The sequence below is a fragment of the Saccopteryx leptura genome, chromosome 4 (assembly GCF_036850995.1).
Source record: "Saccopteryx leptura isolate mSacLep1 chromosome 4, mSacLep1_pri_phased_curated, whole genome shotgun sequence".
Taxonomy (NCBI): Eukaryota; Metazoa; Chordata; class Mammalia; order Chiroptera; family Emballonuridae; genus Saccopteryx; species Saccopteryx leptura.
In genome coordinates, this window is record NC_089506.1 from 107663558 (window position 1) to 107685177 (window position 21620).

Below are 21620 nucleotides of genomic sequence, written 5' to 3' on the forward strand. Positions count from 1 at the left end.
CAATTCTTTCACCACCTATCACAGCACAGTGGATAGAGCGTGGACCTGGAATGCTGAGGTCCTAGGTTCCAAACCCTGAGGTCACTGACTTGAGCGTAGGATCATCAGCATGATCCTATGGTCGCTGGCTTGACCCCAAGGTTGCTGTCTTGAGCAAGGGGTCACTGGCTCAGTTGGAGCCCCCTGATCAAGGCATGAATGAGAAGCAGTCAATGGACAACTAAAGTCCCACAGCTAAGAGCTAATGCCTCTCATCTCTCACCCTTCGGTCTGTCTGTCCCTGTCTCTCTCTTAAAATAAAAATATGAAGCTGCTCTTAAGCAAATGAAAGTTTTGTTAACCCAAAGGCAGGGGTCCCCAAACTTTTTACACAGGGGGCCAGTTCACTGTCCCTCAGACCGTTGGAGGGCCGGACTATAAAAAAACTATGAACAAATCCCTATGCACACTACACATATCTTATTTTAAAGTAAAAAACCAAAATGGGAACGAATACAATATTTAAAATAGAAAACAAGTAAATTTAAATCAACAAACTGACCAGTATTTCAATGGGAACTATGCTCCTCTCACTGACCACCAATGAAAGAGGTGCCCCTTCCGGGTGTGTGCGGCGGGGGCCGGATAAATGGCCTCAGGGGGCCGCATGCGGCCCGCGGGCCATAGTTTGGGGACCCCTGCCCAAAGGTCTGGTGATATTTAAAAGTAAGATGGTGTAACATTTTGTAAAAAACAGTATCTTTTAGTAGGAATTCCAGGTGGGACTGGTGGTCTGTAGGGGGTCTTGACCTGACCAGGAATCGAACCCAGGACTCCTGCACACCAGGCCGACGCTCTACCACTGAGCCAACTGGCCAGGGCCTTTGTTTTTTCCTTTTAATAGATCCTATAGATAACTGTTATAAGCTTATCAGTAAATGACTATTGTGTCATGCTCCCCCTCCTTTTCCCCCCAACCTGTCTATATAACTAGCCTCAGAGCTATACTCGAGGCTACACGATTTGGGTTAGCTATATACCCTGTGTAAGTCATATGTAGCCGGCTTATTAATAAATCTCCTCCTAAAACTTCTCCTGTATTCTGCCTTGGTGTCTCTATGTAACCCGTAGATTAAAGTAATATACTTTATAACAGCGCCACCGCCAGCCAGGCAAGAGCTGCTTCATTTTGCAGCAACATTTTCAAAATGTTTACTGAGTAGATAAGTGAAATTTAACAAAATAAGGTACACATTTTGTTGGTTGAATAGGTTTTTGAATATGACATATATGTTTGCTCGCTTTGGGTGTGGGAGACAGGCTGTGGGGGGTCATTATAGCTTAAGGCTTACTTTTAAAACTGAGCTTTTCCCCACACCCTTGACTGTTGCATGATGGGGGGTGGTGCACTCTTGTGAGGAATCCCACTTATGCCTCGGATGAGAGACTTTGTATCAGAGACTTCCTTATTTGTATATTGGATTAAAGGTTTTGATTTCTACATTGTAAAATGGGGACAGACCAGGTTCCTGCTATCACCATTGCAGAGGCTTCTCTGATTCCTTGCTCTCCACAGGCTTTTCTTGGGGCTTGCCTGTCTTGGTGAGACACCAATAAACAGAATGGCCCACCATCCTCTGACTCCGCCGTTTCTTTACCTTCTGCCTGAATCCAACAGGAACCCGCATGTGAATGGCCACGATGACGGCTCCTGGCCTTACAACTGGTGTAGTCGGCAGGATTCGGAAATCGGTATGGGGCCGCCACCCTCGAGGGGTAGGGTAGAGGACTGGTTGCTGCTCTGGCTCCCCATGGCTGTCCTTTAGGGTCCCTGGGCTGCATGTTTTTTACTCAAGAGGAAACCAGGAGTTCTGTGCAAGAAGCTGCCTGAGGTCGAAGGCTTCAGTATGAATTGCAAATCGAATGGCAGAAAAGGCTGGAATTGGAGCGAGCACTGGAGAAGGAATTACGGGTTCGCGAGTTGCAGTTTGTCCTGGAAGCTGAACATTTGCACCAGCAGTTGTTGGAGAAACAACTGCGGATTCAAGAGCTTGAGTCTCAGCTTCTGGCAAAAAGCCAGCAGCCACAGGAGCCTAAACAGTCGCCAAAGGAGCAGCAGCATCCGTGATAGTGGATTGGCTTTGAGTCAGCGGGAGCAGGCGCTTGCGACTCCTCTTCTGAGGATGAGAAGGCTCAGGCTGAAGCTGCCATACGCACACTGAGGGCCTGACCAGTGGTCACCACGAAGGTAAAAACCCAGCAGCGAAGAGTCCCTCAGGGGCAGCCACAGCCTCCTGCCCAGGTAATGGAACACTCTGTGGTCCGGCCCTATACCCAGGAAAAGCTGATGGAGTTGGGGGCACAATTTAGGCAGAAACCTACTGAATCCCTGGTAGCCTGGTTACTACGATTATGGGACATAGGGGTGAATGGCATCATGCTCTCCAGAACAGAGATGGAGAAATTGGTCGCCATTACCACACACTCTTCCTTGAGGCAGCGTCTTCAGAACTGCCATGGCAACCCAGGAGACCATACCCTATTTACAGGGCTTGGGAACCTTTTTGGCTGAGAGAGTCATGAATGCCACATATTTTAAAATGTAATTCCATGAGAGCCATACAATGAACCGTGTACGTTAAGCATTAGCCAATAAAAATTTGGTGTTGTCCCAGAGGACAGCTGTGATTGGCTCCACCACCCACAACCATGAACAGGAGCGGTAGAAAATGAATGGATTGTAATACATGAGAATGTTTTATATTTTTAATGTTATTTATTTTTTTTATTCATTTTTTTTTAGAGAGGAGAGGGAGAGACAGAGACAGAGAGAGAGAGAGAGAGACAGGAGAGACAGAGAGAGAGAAGGGGGGAGGAGCTGGAAGCATCAACTCCCATATGTGCCTTGACCAGGCAAGCCCAGGGTTTCAAACCGGCGACCTCAGCATTTCCAGGTCGACGCTTTATCCACTGCGCCACAACAGGTCAGGCCAATGTTATTTTTTTTTTATTAAAGATTTGTCTGCGAGCCAGATGCAGCCATCAAAAGAGCCACATCTGGCTCACGAGCCATAGGTTCCCGACCCCTGCCCTATTAGAATGGGTGATGACTGCCATTCCTATGGTCTGGCAGAATGCTGGACAATTGCCAATGGCAGTGAGTCGGTGGCAGGTTACAGTGAGGTAGTAAAGGTCCTTCGGGAACTAGGTATGAAGAATGCAGTTTTCAACCCTGGATCCCGTGGGCCAGATGAGGAAGTGTTTACGGCAAAAATGAGGGACTTTATCCTTGCTAGCACCCTGTAAGCCCTTTTTGGGTCACTTGTGGCTATCTTGGGCCCCTATGTGGGGCAACCCATCAATGCAGTTACACAGATGGTAGCAGATTTGGGAGAGCTGGAGGCCGCTGAGGATCATAAAGCAGTGAGGGCTGCTGCCTATGTTGCCCCCCCAACAAGGGAAACGGGCCTGTAAAGGTTACTCGAACACAGATGTGGGTAGACTTGATTGTAGCTGGAGCAAATAAGGAAAAATTAAATGGCTAGTGTAATAAAATTCTTTTGGAGCTTTGGTGGCAACTTAAACCAGAACAGAAATTCCAGCCACTGAGATGAAAGGCCCCAGCAGCTACCAATAAAACAATTGGTGCATGAGCAGCTCGGTTACAAGATTATATGATAGAGATGGCCGAGGGAGAGGAGAACTCCCAAGACCCATTGAACCAGTTTGAATAGGAAAAGGGCCGAGGGACCCGTCTAACAGGGATGGGCAGGGACCGGAGGCCACACGTGGAACTGGCTATCCACTGGTCCCCTTCCAATGTACAACGGGCGTTGGCCTTGGTGGATACAGGTGCAGAATGTTCCCTCCTCTATGGGAACCCAGAGCGGTTTGCTGGGACCCCAGTGGCCATTGACGGTTATGGGGCCAAACTGTTCAAGTGAAGCCAATAACTATTCCATTGGGGATAGGAAGACTGCCTCCTAAGCTATATAAGGCAGTGGTCCCCAACCCCCGGGCCGCGGACTGGTACCGGACTGTGGGTCATTTGGTACTGGTCTGCAGAGAAAGAATAAATAACTTACATTATTTCTGTTTTATTTATATTTAAATCTGAATGATGTTTTATTTTTTAAAAACGACCAGATTCTCTCTGTTACATCAGTCTAAGACTCACTCTTGACACTTGTCTCGGTCATGTGATACATTTATCCGTCCCACCCTAAAGGCCGGTCCATGAAAATATTTTCTGACATTAAACCGGTCCGTGGCCCAAAAAAGGTTGGGGACCAATGATATAAGGTGTATGTATCTCCTACTCCTGAATATATTTTGGGGGTAAATGTCTTGCAAGGACTGTGGTTGGAAACTACAGCTGGGGAGTTTCGGCTGCGGATCAGGGTTGTGAAGGCAGTATTGCGGGGACATGCATCACATTCCCCTTTGCTATTACCCGTCCCTCGGCGTGTGACTAACACCAAGCAGTACCGCCTGCCAGGTGGTTATGAAGAAGTCACAGGGACAATCCTCGAATTAGAAAAGGTGGGGATCATCCGGCCAGCACACAGTCCTTACAACTCCCTAGTATGGCCTGTGCGCAAACCAGTTGGAACCTGGAGAATGACAGTAGATTACAGAGACTTAATAAAGTTGTTCCCCTTTTGCATGCTGCTGTTCCCTTGATATCTAACATGTTGGATCAGCTAAGCCATGAGTTGGGGACAAACCACTTGTGGCAGACTTGGCCTGTGCTTTTTTCTCTATTGATATAGCTACAGAGAGTCGAGACCAATTTGCCTTCAGTTGGGAAGGGAGAAAATGGACATTGACAGTATTACCCCAGGGCTATTTGCATAGCCCCACCTTGTGCCATGAACTGATGGCTGCTGACCTGGCTAAATGGAAACAGCCAGAGGCAGTTCACATGTACCATTATATTGATGATATTATGCTAACTAGTGATTCTCTTCCAGAATTGGAGCAAGTAGTTCCTACCCTGCTATTCCATTTGAAAGCATGTGGCTGGGCAGTTAACAAGAACAAATTACAAGAACCTGGGTTATCTGTTAAATTCGTAGGAGCTGTCTGGTCGGGTAAGACAAAAGTTATCCCTGACACAGTTATAAATAAGATCCAAGCATACCCTGTGTTCACTATGGTAAAACAGTTACAGGAATTTTTAGGTTTGTTGAAGTATTGGCATTCATACCCCATTTGGCTCAGTTACTACGCCCTTTGTACAACCTTATTTGAAAGGGGGTTCGTTGGGATTGGATTGAGCAGGCGCAAGGTTCATTTGCAGCTGCTAAGGGAGCTGTCAAGATGGCACAGGCCTTGAATGTGTTTGATCCTGCCAGGCCCTGTGAGCTGGATGTTCATGTAACCTCGGAGGGGTTTGGATGGGGCTTGTGGCAACGGACAGAGCGCTTATGGCAACCTATTGGATTTTGGTCCCAATTATGGAAAGGTGCTGAAGTCCTTTACTCATTAGTGGAGAAGCAGCTGGCAGCTGTGTATGCTGCCCTCCTGGTCACTGAGAGTATTACAACCACAACATTAGTTACAGTCAAGACAACATACCCTATTTCAGGATGGGTGAGAGATTGGGTGACCAAACTACGTAGCGGTATGGCCCAAACCTTCACCCTGGCCAAGTGGGGTGCCTACCTGCAACAACGCTGTGCTCTTAGCACCAGCCCATTGAGGGCAGAACTGCAGGAAGTCTTGGGTCCAGTCACCTATGTGACCTTAGAGTGAGGTGCAGCTGGGGATCAGGAGGCAGAACCTGAGGTCAGTCCCTACCAGGAGGGGCGGGTGCCCATCCCCAAGGATGCCTGGTATACTGATGGTTCTAGCAGGGGCCAACCTGCCAAATGGACAGCTATAGCCTTCCATCCGGCCACTGAGACTATTTGGATGGACACAGGTACAGGCCAGAGCAGCCAATGGGCAGAATTAAGAGCTGTTTGGCTAGTTGCCCATAACGAACCTTCACGTCTGGTAATCTGTACTGACAGCTGGGTTGTCTATCCTGGACTGACCCTTTGGATTGCTACTTGGCACATTAACCAGTGGACGGTAATGCACCGTCCACTATGGGGTTAGGCGATGTGACAGGACTTATGAGAAATAGGATACCAGAAGCAGGTGACAGTATATCATGTCACGGGGCATGCCCCTCTAGCTCATCCTGGGAATGATGAGGCAGATACGTAGGCAAGGGTGCAATGGTTGGAGACTGCCCCTGCAGGTGACATGGCGCAGTGGCTCCACCAGCGCCTGGCTCCATGCAGGACAGAAAACTATATGGGCTACAGTTAAGGCGAGGAACTTCCTGTGTCCTATGCAGAGGTACTTGCAGCTGGTGAGCAATGTGCAGTATGTTCCAAGGATCACCCTCAGAGACCACTGGTGTCACCTGGACAGATCCAGAGGAGTCATGTTCCACTGACACGATGGCAGATAGACATTATTGGACCCTTACCAAAGTCAGACGGGTACCAGTATTCAGTCACCTGTGTAGATACTGCCACTAGGCTGCTTGCTGCTTACCCTGCCCATAACCCTGACCAGAGGGCAGTCATACAGGCTCTGGACCACCTGAGTGCGGCATACGGGTGTCCTTGAAAGTGACAATGGTACCCATTTCACTGGTTCAATGGTGAGGCAATGGGCTCAAGAGCTGGGGGTGGGCCTGACCAGGCGGTGGCGCAGTGGATAGAGCGTCCGACTGGGATGCAGAGGACCCAGGTTCGAGACCCCGAGGTCGCCAGCTTGAGCGCGGTCTCATCTGGTTTGAGCAAAGCTCACCAGCTTGGACCCAAGGTCGCTGGCTTGAGCAAGGGGTTACTTGGTCTGCTGAAGACCCGCGGTCAAGGCACATATGAGAAAGCAATCAATGAACACCTAGGTGTTGCAATGTGCAACGGAAAACTAATGATTGATGCTTCTCATCTCTCCGTTCCTGTCTGTCTGCCCTGTCTATCCCTCTCTCTGACTTTCTCTCTGTCTCTGTAAATAAATAAAGAAAAACATTAAAAAAAAAAAAAGAGCTGGGGGTGGACTGGAAGTACCATGTTCCCTACCACCCCCAGGGTGCTGGTATCACTGAGCGGTATAATGGACTCTTAAAGCAGGGACTGCGACAGGAGGGGGGCACCGGCTCCCTTACTGGGTGGACACGCCACTTATGGAGAGTACTACGGATTTTAAATGAAAGACCTCGATGGGGAAGCTCAGCTCCAGTGGAAGCCCTCCTGCATCGAGTAGCTGCCCCCATTCAGTTGCAGATACGCACCAAAGACATTTTACTGAAGCCAGGTTTTAGACAGCAGGGCAACGTGCTCTTGCCTGCCCCAACAGCCCTCCTGAAAGGCCAACGGCTTCAATGGACTTGGCCCTGGACCATACACGTCCCCCATCCGAGATGGGTGGCCTTGTTGGCACCATGGGCAAAGGGGCTAGAGGTGGACCTCTAGTTAACTCCTTAGGCAACCAGCACCTGGCCACCTAAGGTAGAAGTGTATTATCCCTTGAGTGCAGTATTATGAAGGGCACCTTTGTAATTTCTTTATGACCAATAATGAGTTCTCCTATTTTACTACACATAGAACCAGCAGATGCTGGTGTATTGGCCAATAAGGTTTGGTATGCCTGCTCAGGGCGGCCTCTGGTGCCAGCTACGGTGCTGTCTGCAGACAAAACTGGCCTGTGTTCTGCCAGAGGGAAAAGATTTGCCTCTCTTGGTGCCGCTGACAGCTCTCTCATTTCATCCATAGCTTTTGACTTGTTAATCCTATTGCTATAGTTTGTACTGTTTCTGTTTATGCAATGTATCCCACTCCTTGCACAGTGACCATCATGGAAGATACCTGTGGTTTAGACTGTAAAGTGAGCAAAATGGGTGGAATGTTGGTCGAATGGGTTTTTGAATATGATATATATGTTTGCTCGCTTTGGGTGTGGGAGACAGGCTGTGGGGGGTCAGTATAGCCTAAGTCTTAGTTTTACAACTGAGCTTTTCCCCACACCCTTGACTGTTGCATGATGGGGGTGGTGCACTCTTGTGAGGAATCCCATTATGCCTCGGATGAGTGACTTTGTATCAGAGACTTCCTTGTTTGTATACTGGATTAAAGGTTTTGATTTCTACACTGTAAAGTGGGGACAGACAGGGGACTTGCACTCTCTTGGTTCAGTTCCTGCTATCACCATTGCAGAGGCCTCCCTGATCCCTTGCTCTCCACAGGCTTCTCTTGGGGCTTGCCTGTCTTGGTGAGACACCAATAAACAGAACGGCCCACCATCCTCTGACTCCGCCATTTCTTTACCTTCTGCCTGAAATCAGCGGGAACCTGCATGTGAATGGCCACAATGGTGGCCCTGGCCTTACACATTTAAAAAAAAAAGAGGGGAAAGGTACTGTTGGGCAGATAAAATATATTATGCTCACTTTGTTAAAGATGGCACTGCCCACATGGAAGCCTGTGCCCAGGTGATTGCTTGGGATGGGTGTGATTATATTAATGTGTGTTGGGGGTGGGCTGTGGGCAGGCAGGATCCTTGTAGCTTGGGGCTTGGTTTTAGGACTAAGCCTTTCCCACTCTTTTTGATGTGGGGTGGTACAATCCTATCATGCCTCAGATAAGTGACTTTGCATTAGAGACTTCTCCATTTTGTATATTGGATTAAAGGTTTTGATTTCTGCATTACATTTAAGAGGGGCAGACCAGGAGCTTGCTCTGGAGCAGGGGTCCCCAGACTTTTTACACAGAGGGCCAGTTCACTGTCCCTCAGACCATTGGAGAGCCGGACTATAAAAAAAAAACTATGAACAAATCCCTATGCACACTGTACATATCTTATTTTAAAGTAAAAAAACAAAACAGGAACAAATATAATATTTAAAATAAAGAACAAGTAAATTTAAATAAACAAACTGACCAGTATTTCAATGGGAACTATGCTCCTCTCACTGACCACCAATGAAAGAGGTGCCCTTCTGGAAGTGCGGCGGGGGCCGGATAAATGGCCTCAGGGGGCCACATGTGGCCTGCGGGCCGTAGTTTGGGGACCCCTGCTCTGGAGATTAGCATTAGAGAGAGCAGAAAAGGAGAGCAGAGAAAGGCCATGTGGAGGAGGCCAGGAGAAGCAGCCAAGATGGCGGAGTGCTGAGTGAGAAGCCAGTTTGTGCAGAGTTTGTGCAGGGAGAAGGAAGGAGATGGGGAACAGAGGTGAATAAGTCTGGTGAGCTAGAAACCTTTGATTCTAGGAAAACTTGGATAAGTCAGTAGCTTTGTGAGCACTGAATGAGTGGGTTTTGGAGCCCAGTGTGTATTTTTACTTGCCCACCAGGTGCAAGCTAGGATTAAAGATGATGGCCCACCAGTTTTGGGCTCCGCTGTTTCTTTACCGACTGTCTGAATTCAATGTGAACCTGCATGGGCCAGGTGGCTGTGATGGTGGCCGTGGATACTGGCCACACAGGTACATTTTTGTTTGATTTGAATTTGGAAAACTTTTGCTCTATGACTTACAAAATACCCTGAAAGTAAGCAATGAAACCCACGATTTATCCACCATGGACTTAACCTCTGGAGAAGTCACCTTGACTGCTGGATTTCAGTGCTATGTTCATACTCTGACTTCTTGCCCCAGACCTGCACCCCTGCCCCCTCCTCATATGTAAGACATAGAAGAAACTTCCATCTACAAACCAGACCCAACCCCCTCTTGGCTTTTTATAGCCCTTCTACAATTGTGCTGACTTGACTGGAACTGATTTTCTGTGTTCCATTCACAAACTTCTGGGACAATTCTTCCTTGGAGGAAGGTATCGGTCTGGTAGACCTCTGGCCCCAGGCCCCTCCTGAGGCACCACCACTTGCAGGCAGACAGTACAGCCACCTGTGAGTCACAAGGAGTTGCCAGAAAGGACTGCTCAGGGCTCCTGGGCGTCTCAGTCCTAGCTTTCTGCATTGCTATGTCCTGGGTCACACCTTCACCTCCACTAAAGCAGTTCCCCTTCACTAGACTTGGTCACCTGAGAAGAAAAAGCTTTTTTTATTTTTTGTGGGTTTTTCTGTTTTGTTTTTGTATTTTTCTGAAGTTGGAAACGGGGAGGCAGCCAGACTCCTGCATGCGCCCGACAGGGATCCACCCAGCATGCAGGCCTCAGAAACTGAAGCAGAATGCACACCGCTGTACATATATTTGCTCTCGTCTGTCTACACCCTCCCAACCAACTGGCACCTTCTCACTCACCACACTGCATTCAGCACTGGGACTCTGCCCACAGCCAGCATACATCCTCCCCTCAGGCTGCTGGGACACTCGGAGGCAGGTGCAGGCGCCCAGCACAGTCAGCTCCCAAAGCTGGCAAGCTCTCCTTTTGGCCACGTGCACTTCCAGAAATGCACCTAGAGGCCGAATGAAAGGCCATTTTCTTTACCAAACTCGCAGCACTCTCCTGGAATACCTCCGGCTGCCCCTTCCATGGCTCCAGCCTGGGGTGCACAGAACACCAGGGGAGAGAGGTATTTCCTGGGTGACATGACTTGCATTTTAAGGTGTAAGAAAGTTCCGTGTTTCCTGCAGCTTTGTTTTCCCTTGGCCCAATGGCTTGACCTCAGTGAGAACTGACTGCGGAAACTCACTGGGCAGCAAGTCTTATCTGTTTTTTATACGTGGCGGAACAGCCAGGAGCTAGCACACAATTCAGGCTTCTCAGGCTGCCCGCTGTTCCACAGGAGGATTAAGAGAAGGAGACTGTAGACAGAGTGGTAGTCATGCAGGCTCCTGCTCTGAGCAGCACTGTAGCCCTCCCATGCCCACTCCCACTCCCTCACAGAGAAGGGGAAGGAGGGGACCTCATCCCCACGGGACGAAAAGCTCCACCAGCCACTAATCCGGGAAACACCTACTGGAGCAAGTTCCACACTGAGGACTGAATCGAGCCAGGTGGGAAGGCAGTCACTCTTGTCCTTCTGCATTACTCCCCGCTCATAATGTGCTGTGGGGGAGGGGGTGTCACAGGGGTGTGCACCCAATGAGGACATTCCAAACACAGCCCTTTCTACTCAAGGGCAGTGAGGATTCTGCCTCTTTAAGGACTGCCTACAATGACCCTTCCTCCCCCAAAACTCCCAACCAAGAGAACTGTTCTCTTTGATGGAAGGTGGCCTCCCCACTCGTCCACTCACCACAGGTCCTCAGGGACTTCCTTATTCCACTGCCCCATTACTCTGTGGGGATGTGCCCACCTGTTTGCTCTACTTCTGGAACACACTCAGGGCAGCCAACTCTGAAACGTGTCTGCGTTGGCTTCCTATATTCCATGTGCTTGAGGCAGGACAGTAAAAAACTAGGAAAATTCCTTGGCAAGTAGAATGGGGAAACCAAGATGGGCAGCTGAACAAACTGGCCAAGCAATTTACAGCCAGATACAAAAGGTCACCTCCTACAGATAACATCTAGGACTTCAGTTGTACTTCAGCTCCAGGCCCAGAAAAGCAGCAAAACCGGGAGGCTGACATCAGACCCAGCTGCAGTGACCGTGGGAGACAAGCTGTAAGCTGACAAAGTCCTTACAGGGCTTAGTTTAAGACTACGATCTTCCCCACACCCTTCTAAGATTAAAATTTTTCTCAGCACCCTTATGTTTGTTTGGTTTTTTTTAATTTTTTTTTTTTTTACAGAGACAGAGAGACAGAGAGAGGGACAGACAGGAACAGAGAGACATGAGAAGCATCAATCATTAGTTTTTCATTGCGCGTTGCAACACCTTAGTTGTTCATTGACTGCTTTCCATTTGTGCCTTGACCGCGGACCTTCAGCAGACCGAGTAACCCCTAGCTGGAAACAGCGACCTTGGGTTCAAGCTGGTGGGCTTTTTGCTCAAACCAGATGAGCCCACGCTCAAGCTGGCGACCTCTGGGTCTCGTACCTGAGTCCTCTGCATCCCAGTTGGACGCTCTATCCACTGCGCCACCGCCTGGTCAGGCAGCACCTTTTTAAAGACTAAGCTTTTCCCCACACATTTGACTGTTGCATGGTGGGGGTGGTGCACTCTTATGAGGATTCTCCTTTATGCCTCACATGTGTGACTTTGTATCAGAGATTTCCTGATTTGCATATGGCTCTACACTACATAATAAAGCAAACCCAGGGCTATGCTTTTGCTCTGGCTTGCCATCAGCTTGCAGAGGCCTCCCGATCCCATTCTTTTTTCTCTCTGAGTTTATTTCTTCATTCCGCACTGTTCTCACTCAGGACCTGGACAATTACTACCCACACTGGTTAGCGGCAAGTGACTAATGACCCCCTGCCCTAGCACTGACCAGTAGAGACCATGACTCTGAAAGGGCACACCTGGAAAAGCTGATGAATGTTCTATTGGGATTTCCCCTAAGACCTCCCCTGAACTCCTAGCCTGTAAAAACCCTCTAAACAGCCCTGGCTGGGTAGCTCAGTTGGTTAGAGCATCATCCTGATACACCAAGGTTGTGGGTTCCATCCCTGGTCAAGACACATGTAAGAATCAACCAATGTGGGCACTGGCCGGGTTGGCTCAGCAATACAGCGTCAGCCCAGCAAGTGGAAATCCCAGGTTCAATTCCTGGCCGGGGCACACAGGAGAAGCACCCGTCTGCTTCTCCACCCCTCCCCCTCTTCTTCCTCTCTGTCTCTCTCTTCCCCTCCCGCAGCCAAGGTTCCATTGGAGCAAAGTTGGCCCAGGCGCTGAGGATGGCTCCATGGCCTCTGCCTCAGGTCCTAGAATGGCTCTGGCTATAGCAGAGCAACACCTCAGAGGGGCTGAGCATCACCCCCTGGTGGGCATCCTGGGTGGATCCCGGTCGGGTGCATGCAGAAGTCTGTCTGCCTCCCCCCTGCTTCTCACTTCAGAAAAATACAAATAAATAAATAAATATAAATAAATAAAAAGAATCAACCAATGAATACATGAATAAGTGGAACAACAAATCGATGTTTCTCTCTCCCCCTCTCTCCCTTCCTCTCTCTGTAAATAATAACTTTTAAAAAATTTAAAACGATTTTTTAAAATCTCAATAATGTCCCAGAGCATGCTTTCCCTCCCTGGAGCACTCCAGTGCCTTTCCCTTCCCCCTCTTCTTCCCCACAGGCATGCCTCTCCTGAACTCTAAGGAACACCATGACACATTTGCAACCAGGGGAGGAATGGGCAGAGGCAGCTTGTCCCAGGATAACCCCTGAACCTGTCAAAAAGGCCCCCTTTTCTAGAACTGACTTTCCAAAGAGCCAAAAGCTCCGCCTAGGCTTTCCTGTTGCTTCTTCTATCCTTGTTTCACTGTCCCCAGCTTTAATAAATGTATTCTCAAAATCACCTGGACTCGTCTTATGTTGTGGCATCTTTCCTGCACAAAGTTAAGAACCTACACATTACCAAACATCCCTAGGCAGACCTACCAAGGATCAGGTCCCCATTCCAGTAACATGCTCAGCCAAGAAAGAACTTGCTTCCATTTCCAAGAAATGCCATTCAAAGCAGTGATCTGAAAGGGATATTTGATGCTAAGAGCCTCAGGTCCCAACCCCACACAGAAGCCATCAGAGATAAGCCTGGTGCATGTGTGATTTCTTTCTTGTGATCACTCAACTCTTCCTTGCTTACCTATGACCTTCCTGTTTCCTGATAGGATCGGTCAGGATTTATGTACGCCTACTGTCCACTGCACATTTCCTCTATTGGGCATGGTAAGTAGGTCTTCCAGATACTTGAGGCTTATCTCTTTAAGCACCAGATTTTTAAAAAAACTTTTTGTCATTAAAAAAAAAATTTGTTTTTGCCTTTTTTAGTAGAAACCTCTCCAAAAGTATCATTTATATTTCTTTTCTTTTTAAACAAACTTTTTTAAAAAATATCTTATTTATTGATTTTAGAGAGCGAGAAAGGGGGGAGAGGAGTGGGAAGCATTAACGTGTAATAGTTGCTTCTTGTATGTGCCTTGACCCGGCAAGCCCAGGGTTTCGAACCAGTGACCTCAGCATTCTAGGTCAGCGCTTTCTTTATCCACTGCGCCACCACAGGTCAGGCTCATTTCTATTTCTACTGCCCTTTTTTCTTTTGACAGAGACAGAGAGAGGAACAGACAGACAGGAAGGGAGAGAGATAAGTAGCATCAATCCTTCTTTGAGGCACCTTAGTTGTTCACTGACTGCTTTCTCTTATGTGCCTTGAACGGGGGGGGGGGGGGGGGGGCTACAGCAGAGTGAGTGACCCCTTGCTCAGGCTAGGGATGAGCCCGCACTCAAGCCAGCGACCTCAGGGTTTCAAACCTGGGGCCTCCGCATCCCAGTCCAATGCTCTATCCACTGCGCCACCGCCTGGTCAGGCTCTACTGCCCTTTAAAATGAGTTCTCATCCTTATTTCAACTTTTCCTTGGTGATATAAGATCACTGTAGGTAAAAATGCTCTGGGCTATAGCTATGAATAGTTACTGAGGAAAATAGGTTGGCACCATATGTATCAAGTGCTTTTGAATAGTCTACTCTGTGAGCACTGTAAACTGTATGAAAAATTTAAATACTTTACTGTAAAGTACTTTTATTTATCCTAAATGGTCACTCAGACCCAAAACAAAGCCAAAAGGAGGAGGCAGGGGCCAGGTTATAAAGGGCATGAAATTTAGACTTTGTACTGTAGACAGTAGAGAATCATCAGGGTTGTTGTTTTTTTATTATTATTATTATTTTTTTTTTCCTGAAGCTGGAAACGGGGAGGCAATCAGACAGACTCCTGCATGCACCCAACTGGGATCCACCCGGCAAGCCAACCAGGGGGCGATGCTCTGCAGCGACCAGAGCCACTCTAGCACCTGAGGCAGAGGCCACAGAACCATCCTCAGTGCCCGGGCCAACTTTACTCCAATGGAGACTTGGCTGTGGGAGGGTAAGAAAGAGACAGAGAAGAAGGAGAGGGGCAGGGGTGGAGAAGCAGATGGGCGCTTCTCCTGTGTGCCCTGGCCGGGAATCGAACCCGGGACTCCTGCACGCCAGGCCGATGCTCTACCACTGAGCCAACCAGCCAGGGCTTTTTATTATTATTATTAAATTTTTCCATTGATTTGAGAGAAAGAGAAGAGGAAAGAGACAGACAGAAGCATCTACTCATTGCTCCATTTAGTTGTTCCATTTAGCTGTGCACTCATTGGACAGTGCTTCTCATATGTGCCCTGACCAGAGATCAAACTTGCAACCTTGGCACTCCAAACGACAATCTATCCACTGAGATACCCAGTCAGGGCAAGAATAATCAGCTTTTAGGCAGAGGATACATGATTATATTTGTGATTTAGAAATAACAGTTTGGGCAGGCAGAAGAATGAACACTTAGGGGAGGTGGATTATAGGAAGTAAAGAAATTAGTAATAGAGTGGAATTAAACAAATGAAGAGGTCCTCAGATGCAGTATCAACTGATCACAGCAAGGAAGAGAGACCTGAGGATGACAATGCCTCTTCCAGTTCGCAGAGATAAGGCAGAAGGGGGGGAGGCGAGGAGAAGCGTGTCTAGGGGTGAAAACGGTGGATTCTCCTGTGTTGCTACAGATCCTATAAAACATCCAGGCTCCAGACACCTTCACAGGCTAGAGAATCAAGTCCAAACTCCTTTCTGGCACCTTCCCGCTTCCCCACACCTGACCCCAAGGTTTCCACCCCCCCCCATCTAATCCTCCTTATCCTTTAAGTCCTGCCCCTCCTCAGAGGCGCCTCTGCCCTCGCCGGGTTCTCCCCGTCCGAATCCCAGTATTACTGCTGTCAAGGTCGCACACAGGCTGGCAGCCGTGATGGACACTGGGGGACAAATCTTCTCCCTCCACTGAGGCTGCACGCAGATCAGGCCATACTTATCACTGATGCAATGGAGACAAGGTTCTTACGTCTTATCTGCCCACAGACCTAACAAGGTGATGAACAAATGTCAGATGTTAAACCAATACTTGCTGAGCTGAACTAGAGACAGATCAGAATGTCCTTTCTACTTAGAACTGCATGGTGCTTAGTCCCCCTGATAGCACAATGCAAGGACAAACTCCATCAGTCTCTCACACTCCTCCTAGAACTAACTACAGGTCTTCAAGTGTCCCCTTGTACTAAATTATTTTGCCTCCCACATATGTAAACTATATTTTCCAAAATAAAATCTATCTTATTTATCTCCTACCCACCTTCTCATTTTCTGTAAATTTTTCTGTATAAAAAATAAAACTCCCTTGGTGTCCTAAACAATCCTGTTGCAACCTGAGCAGCCCAGACCCAAAGGCAGATGGGCAGCTCATGTTACCACAAACCTCCAGGACAAAGGACCCTATTTGGAGGAGGGACATCGGATTCAAATATTTCAACACTCACAAAGGTTACCTGCTCAACCCAGCCAGAGGCTAACACTGGGCAGGGCTCAGAAAAAGCACTGGGCCAGTCAGTTCTCCCAGGACAAGCAGAGGAGTCACGGATCCTGTGACAGGACGGAATGACAGAACCTGACACTAAGCTGCATGCTGGGAAGCAGTGGCCCAGAAGGTTCCCATACAGAGGACATGAGCAGGACAAACAGCCCCTCCTTTACAACAGAGGCAGAATATTAATAAAAAAATATAATTTAGAGCCTGAGAGCCAAATATTTAAGTGCCATGCACAAAAGAAGATACTTTGTGCCCACAGGAATTTACTAGCAAGCTAGAAGAGTAGAGGACAGTATGAAAAACTAACAAAATCAGTGCTCGGATATGGAAGGGACTGCGCTGTTCAGAGCTACCCAGAAAGACTTGCCAGGGGAAGGACTGGTGGGCCTAGAGGTCTCTGTGGCTGTTCCTCATACCCTCAGGAACTGGTGACTTTAAGATTGAAACAGCCATATATTGGGAAAAAAAGAAAAGGCCTTGGCCAGTTGCCTCAGTGGTAGGGCGCTGGCCGGGCATATGAATGTCCCAGGTACTATACGTGGTCAGGACACACATGAGAAGCAACCACCTGCTTCTCTTTCCTCTTCCCCTACCGCAGCCAGTGGCTCAGTCTGAGCATTGGCTTTGGGCGCTGAGGATAGCTCAGTTGGTCCGAATGTGTCAGCCTCAGGTGTTAAAAATAGCTCAGTTGATGCAAGCATCGGCCCCAGACAGGTGTTACCAGGTGGATCCTGGTCAGGGCACATGCAGGAGTCCGTCTCACTGTCTCCCCTCCTCACACTTAAAAAAAAAAATGGTTGAAACAGCTAGCTCTGCATGACTTTTACAGCAGGATATTAACAGGAGAAAAACAAAGAACACCTTGGCAAGCTCACTAGAGGGCGTATTCTTAAATAAAACTGCACTTATGAACAGCCTAGAATAAAAAAAAAATTACAATGACTCTAAATTATTAAGAGACTGGGCAGGGCCACAGAAAGACTGAGGTCAACAAAGTGTAAAAGCCAATGCTTTGATTCCACAGTTAAACATATGCACCTTCGATGTCCCCGACTGTCCTCTTGATCTGGTGCCCATGTGGCACAAGGCCAATACTGTTCCAATATGATAGGAACTCAAGAGTTAAAATTTTAGCTTGAGTAATAGTGATTTTCCTTATAATCAACAGATTTAATGGTTAATGCAAGTAAAAGCTTTGTCCCAGGAACTGGGACACCAGAAGGGGCTTTCATGGCTTAAGAAGAACAAGGAGCAATCCACTTTTGTGCCCCAGGGGTCTGTATGCAAAGCCTTTATGCTCCAAGCATGGAATAACCCCAATCATCCAATTAACTCTGACTTCGATCTAATTAACTTTCCCTTGAAATTCCAAAACCCCTTACCTACCCTTATAAAAAGGATGTCTCAGCACAGGATATTAAGATAGTTGGGGGTACATGACCTCTGTCTTCTCAGATCGCAGACCATCTGAAGAAAGTGCCCATAAAGATTCGATCTCTCTCTCTACTTATTTGACTGAGTGGTGACAGGCAGCATAAATGGTAATATTTTGTTTCAAATAGACTGCAAGTCTATGGCCCTGCAACTGAACAAAAGTAACAAAACACACTCAGGCTGGCTGGCTGGCCAGCCGTGTTAACTCACGACCACTAACCTGGAGAGGGCCCTGGTGCCTCCAACAGTCCCAATACCTGCCTAGCACCTCCTGCTCCTCAGACCCCCACTCCGCTACCCCTCGGCCGGCACAGATGAGCCCGCTCCCTGCTGCACTGAAGTAACGGAAGCAGTCAGAGAACCTGAAAGCATCTCAGCCACCACCTGAAGGAGGGCCTCCTGCCCAGGGAGCTGTCCCTGCTCAAGGTCAGCCTCCACATACCACCCCTGCTGGGGTTTCTCCTACTCTCCTGAGAGCTCCTTCTCAGAGTCCTTCAAAAGAACCTTCTCGTCCCCAAACTGCTGGTGTGCTCTGGGCCAGCCCTTGGATCTAACCCTTCCCTACTCAGTCCTTGGTGATCTCACTCAGTCTAGTAGAAACACCGCCCACACTCAACAACTCCCAAATGCTCAAACAGCACCTCCTGTCAGGGATTAACATGCATTTCAAATATTAACTTGTCTACAACTGAGTTTCCAATATTCTACCCTTCCCTGCTCCTTCATCTTAGTCAACGGCAACTCCTCCCAGGAAAGTCTTGCATTCATCCTTGGTAAGAATCACCTCCTTTTAAACCACATGTGTAAATGTCCAGCAAATCCTGTCAGTTCTATCTTTAAAATATTTCCAGCATTCAACCACTTTTCAGTACTTCCACTACAAGCCACCAGGATAACTCACCTTCATTAAAATAATCTCCTAAGCGACCCCCTGCCTCCTGCTCTCACTCTACAGTATATTCTCAACATAAAAGCCAGAGGAATGCCCTTAAAGGGAAGTCAGATGAGGACCTTTCTCTAAAAACCGCCCAGTTAATTTTCTTTCACTTAGGGTAAAACCTAAATTCTTCAAAATGACCTAGAGAAGTTACGGAGTCTTTGCCACCATTACCTTTCGGCCTATCCTCACTCTCCTCACACTCCCCATCCTCAGTCACTTTGATAAAACCACTCTGAAGGTCACAGGGCCTTCGCACTGGTTGCTCCCTGCTTCAGAAATACCCTTCCCCAGCACCCGACATCTAGATGGCTCATTTCCTCACCTCCTTTAGGTCTTTGCTCAAATCTCAACAGTTCCTCGCTAATCATCCTGCTTACATTTCAAACATTCCTCTCTCCCTATTGTATCTTTTCCTGCTTATTTTTCTCCAGAACACTCAACTATCTAATACAGTATATATATTTTACTTATTTGTTTACTGTCTCCCAATTAGGATATAAGTTTCACAAGTGCGGGAACTCTTTATTTTCTTCACTCACATGAATTCCCAGCACTAAAATAGTACTTATTCTTTATATTTTAATTTTTATTTATTTCTTGAGAGAGGAGACAGGCAGAGAGAAAGAGGGGGAGGGTGGGGGCAGGGAGGAGCAGGAAGCATCAACTCTCCCATACGTGCCTTGACCAGACAAGCCCAGGTCCCAAACTGGCAACCTCAGCACTCCAGGTCGACGCTTCATCCACTTTGCCACCAGAGGTTATGCTAAAATAGCACTTATTCTTAAATTTCTCGATAAATATTTATTAAATGAATCAATGACAGAGCATATCTAACAAAAACTTAATTTACATTCTATAAAAAATAGATCAGAATATGATCTGTGTCATAAAACACTGAACTTTCAGACAAATATTTAACATTCGGAAGATGCAGCATGTGCCTAAGCAGGCGGTGGTGCAGTGGACAGAGCACTGGCCTGGGACGCTGGGGACCCAGGTTCGAAACCCTGAGGTCAATGGCTTAAGCACAGGCTCATCCATCTTGAGCGTGGGATCATAGACATGATACCACGGTTTACCAAAGTAAATCAAGTACTAGTGCTTCAAGTTTAAAGGAAACAATAAAAAAGAAATGTGTTAATTTGGAAGGTGCAATAGAAACCAAAAAAAAAAAAAAAAGGTAACTTTTTTAGGCAGTATGATAAGGAGTATTTAAAACTTGTTTTAACTGTAGCACCTGGTGGTTACTTATCACCATGGTCCTTGTGTGTGGTATGTTCTGAAATTCTGACAAATGATGCAATGAAACCTTCCAAACTTACTTATCAGCTGCATTCGAAGCACAGTAGCCACCAGATTATTAAGTAGCCACCAGATTTTTTTGGAAGATTACACAACCAAATGAAAAGTCAAAACTCAAATGAAGAAAATCTAGTGACAATAACTGCCTTGAGTATCTATTTAGCTGCCCTTTGAATACTGAAAATGAAAAAAATAATAATTCATTATTTGTGAAGAATTAGTAAAGCCTTGCATCTTAGATGTCACTTGGGAAACTTTGGGTCTTCTAGCTACACAAAAATTTAAAGCTATACTGCTTTTTGACCATTCAGAGAATTGATAGAGTCAACAATATTGAAGAGCAAATCGTAGACGGGGTAAAGAAATTGAAATGTTTTGCCATTCTACTTGATGAATCAACTGATGTGAGTAACCAAGCTATTCTACTTTGCTTTGTGTGGTATACTGATGATACTTTAGGGAAGCCTGACCAGGTGGTGGCACAGTGGATAGAGCATTGGATTGGGATGCAAAGGACCCAGGTTTGAAACCCTAAGGTCACTGGCTTGAGGGCAGGCTCATCTGGCTTGAATATGGGCTCATCAGCTTGAGTGTGGGATCATAGATATGACCCCATAGTCGCTGGCTTGAGCTCAAGGTTGCTGGCTTGAGCATGGAGTCACTTGCTCTGCTGTAGCCCCCCCCCCCCCCATCAAGGCACATAAGAGAAAGCTGTCAATGAACAACTAAGGTGCTGTGACAAAGAATAGATACTTCTCATGTCTCTCCCTTCCTGTCTGTCTGTCCCTACCTGTCCCTCTCTCTGTCACACACACACACACACACACACACACACACACACACACACACACACACAAGACTTTAGGGAAGCCCTGCTCTGTTGTCTTGCTATACCTGGTCAGACCACTAGTTCAGAGATATTTAATGTTCTTTATGAGTACTTTCAAGTAGAGGGCTTAGACTGGGGAAAGTGTGTCAGAGTGTGCATGGATGTGCCGCAAGCATGACTGGACATCACTCAGGGATAGTTGCTAAAATAAAGGGCGTTGCACATACAGAAATGTTGTCCATGCACTGTATGATTCACCAGCAGCATTTAGGTGCAAAGAAACTTACGGAAGTGAGAATAGTTCATACATCTAAGTAAAACTTTGGGAGAATATGGGTAGAATAAGGCAGAAAGTTGAAGAAAATCATACACAATGGTGTCAATTTTCTTGCAGTAAGAATTGAAGTTATTTGCTGAAATAAGAGAAGACTGGGATTGAGCACTGGGCCGTCTGCAAGTGGTGATGGTTTGCAATAGTCACAGGAAGTTGACAAAGGACAAGAGCAAGGCATTTTCAGGGACAATCAGAAACAAGAAATGGCTAGCAGTCCCAATCACACGATTGCCTGAGTTTCCGTAGCAATTCCGTCCCTGCTGTAGGAGCAGGAAAGGCAGTCTGCAGCACAGACCCTGGCCCAGCAGGACAGGGACACAGACCTCCAGGGACAGGTAAGAAACACACTGGGTCAACGAT

The 21620-nt window shown here is 47.4% G+C and overlaps 1 protein-coding gene across 11 annotated transcripts in view; it reads right to left on the reverse strand.

The window, feature by feature from the left end:
• Positions 1-21620, reverse strand: part of ATP7B (ATPase copper transporting beta) — a 77094-nt gene that overhangs the window by 50579 nt on the left and 4895 nt on the right. Inside the window, exon 1 of one of the 11 annotated variants that reach the window (XM_066380947.1) lies at positions 10243-10348. The exons of the other annotated variants lie outside the window; for them this stretch is intronic. Coding sequence (XP_066237044.1) covers positions 10243-10287 — 45 coding nt within the window. The 5' untranslated portion in view covers positions 10288-10348. Of the gene's footprint in view, positions 1-10242; positions 10349-21620 lie in introns of those variants that run through there. 11 annotated transcript variants of the gene reach the window in all.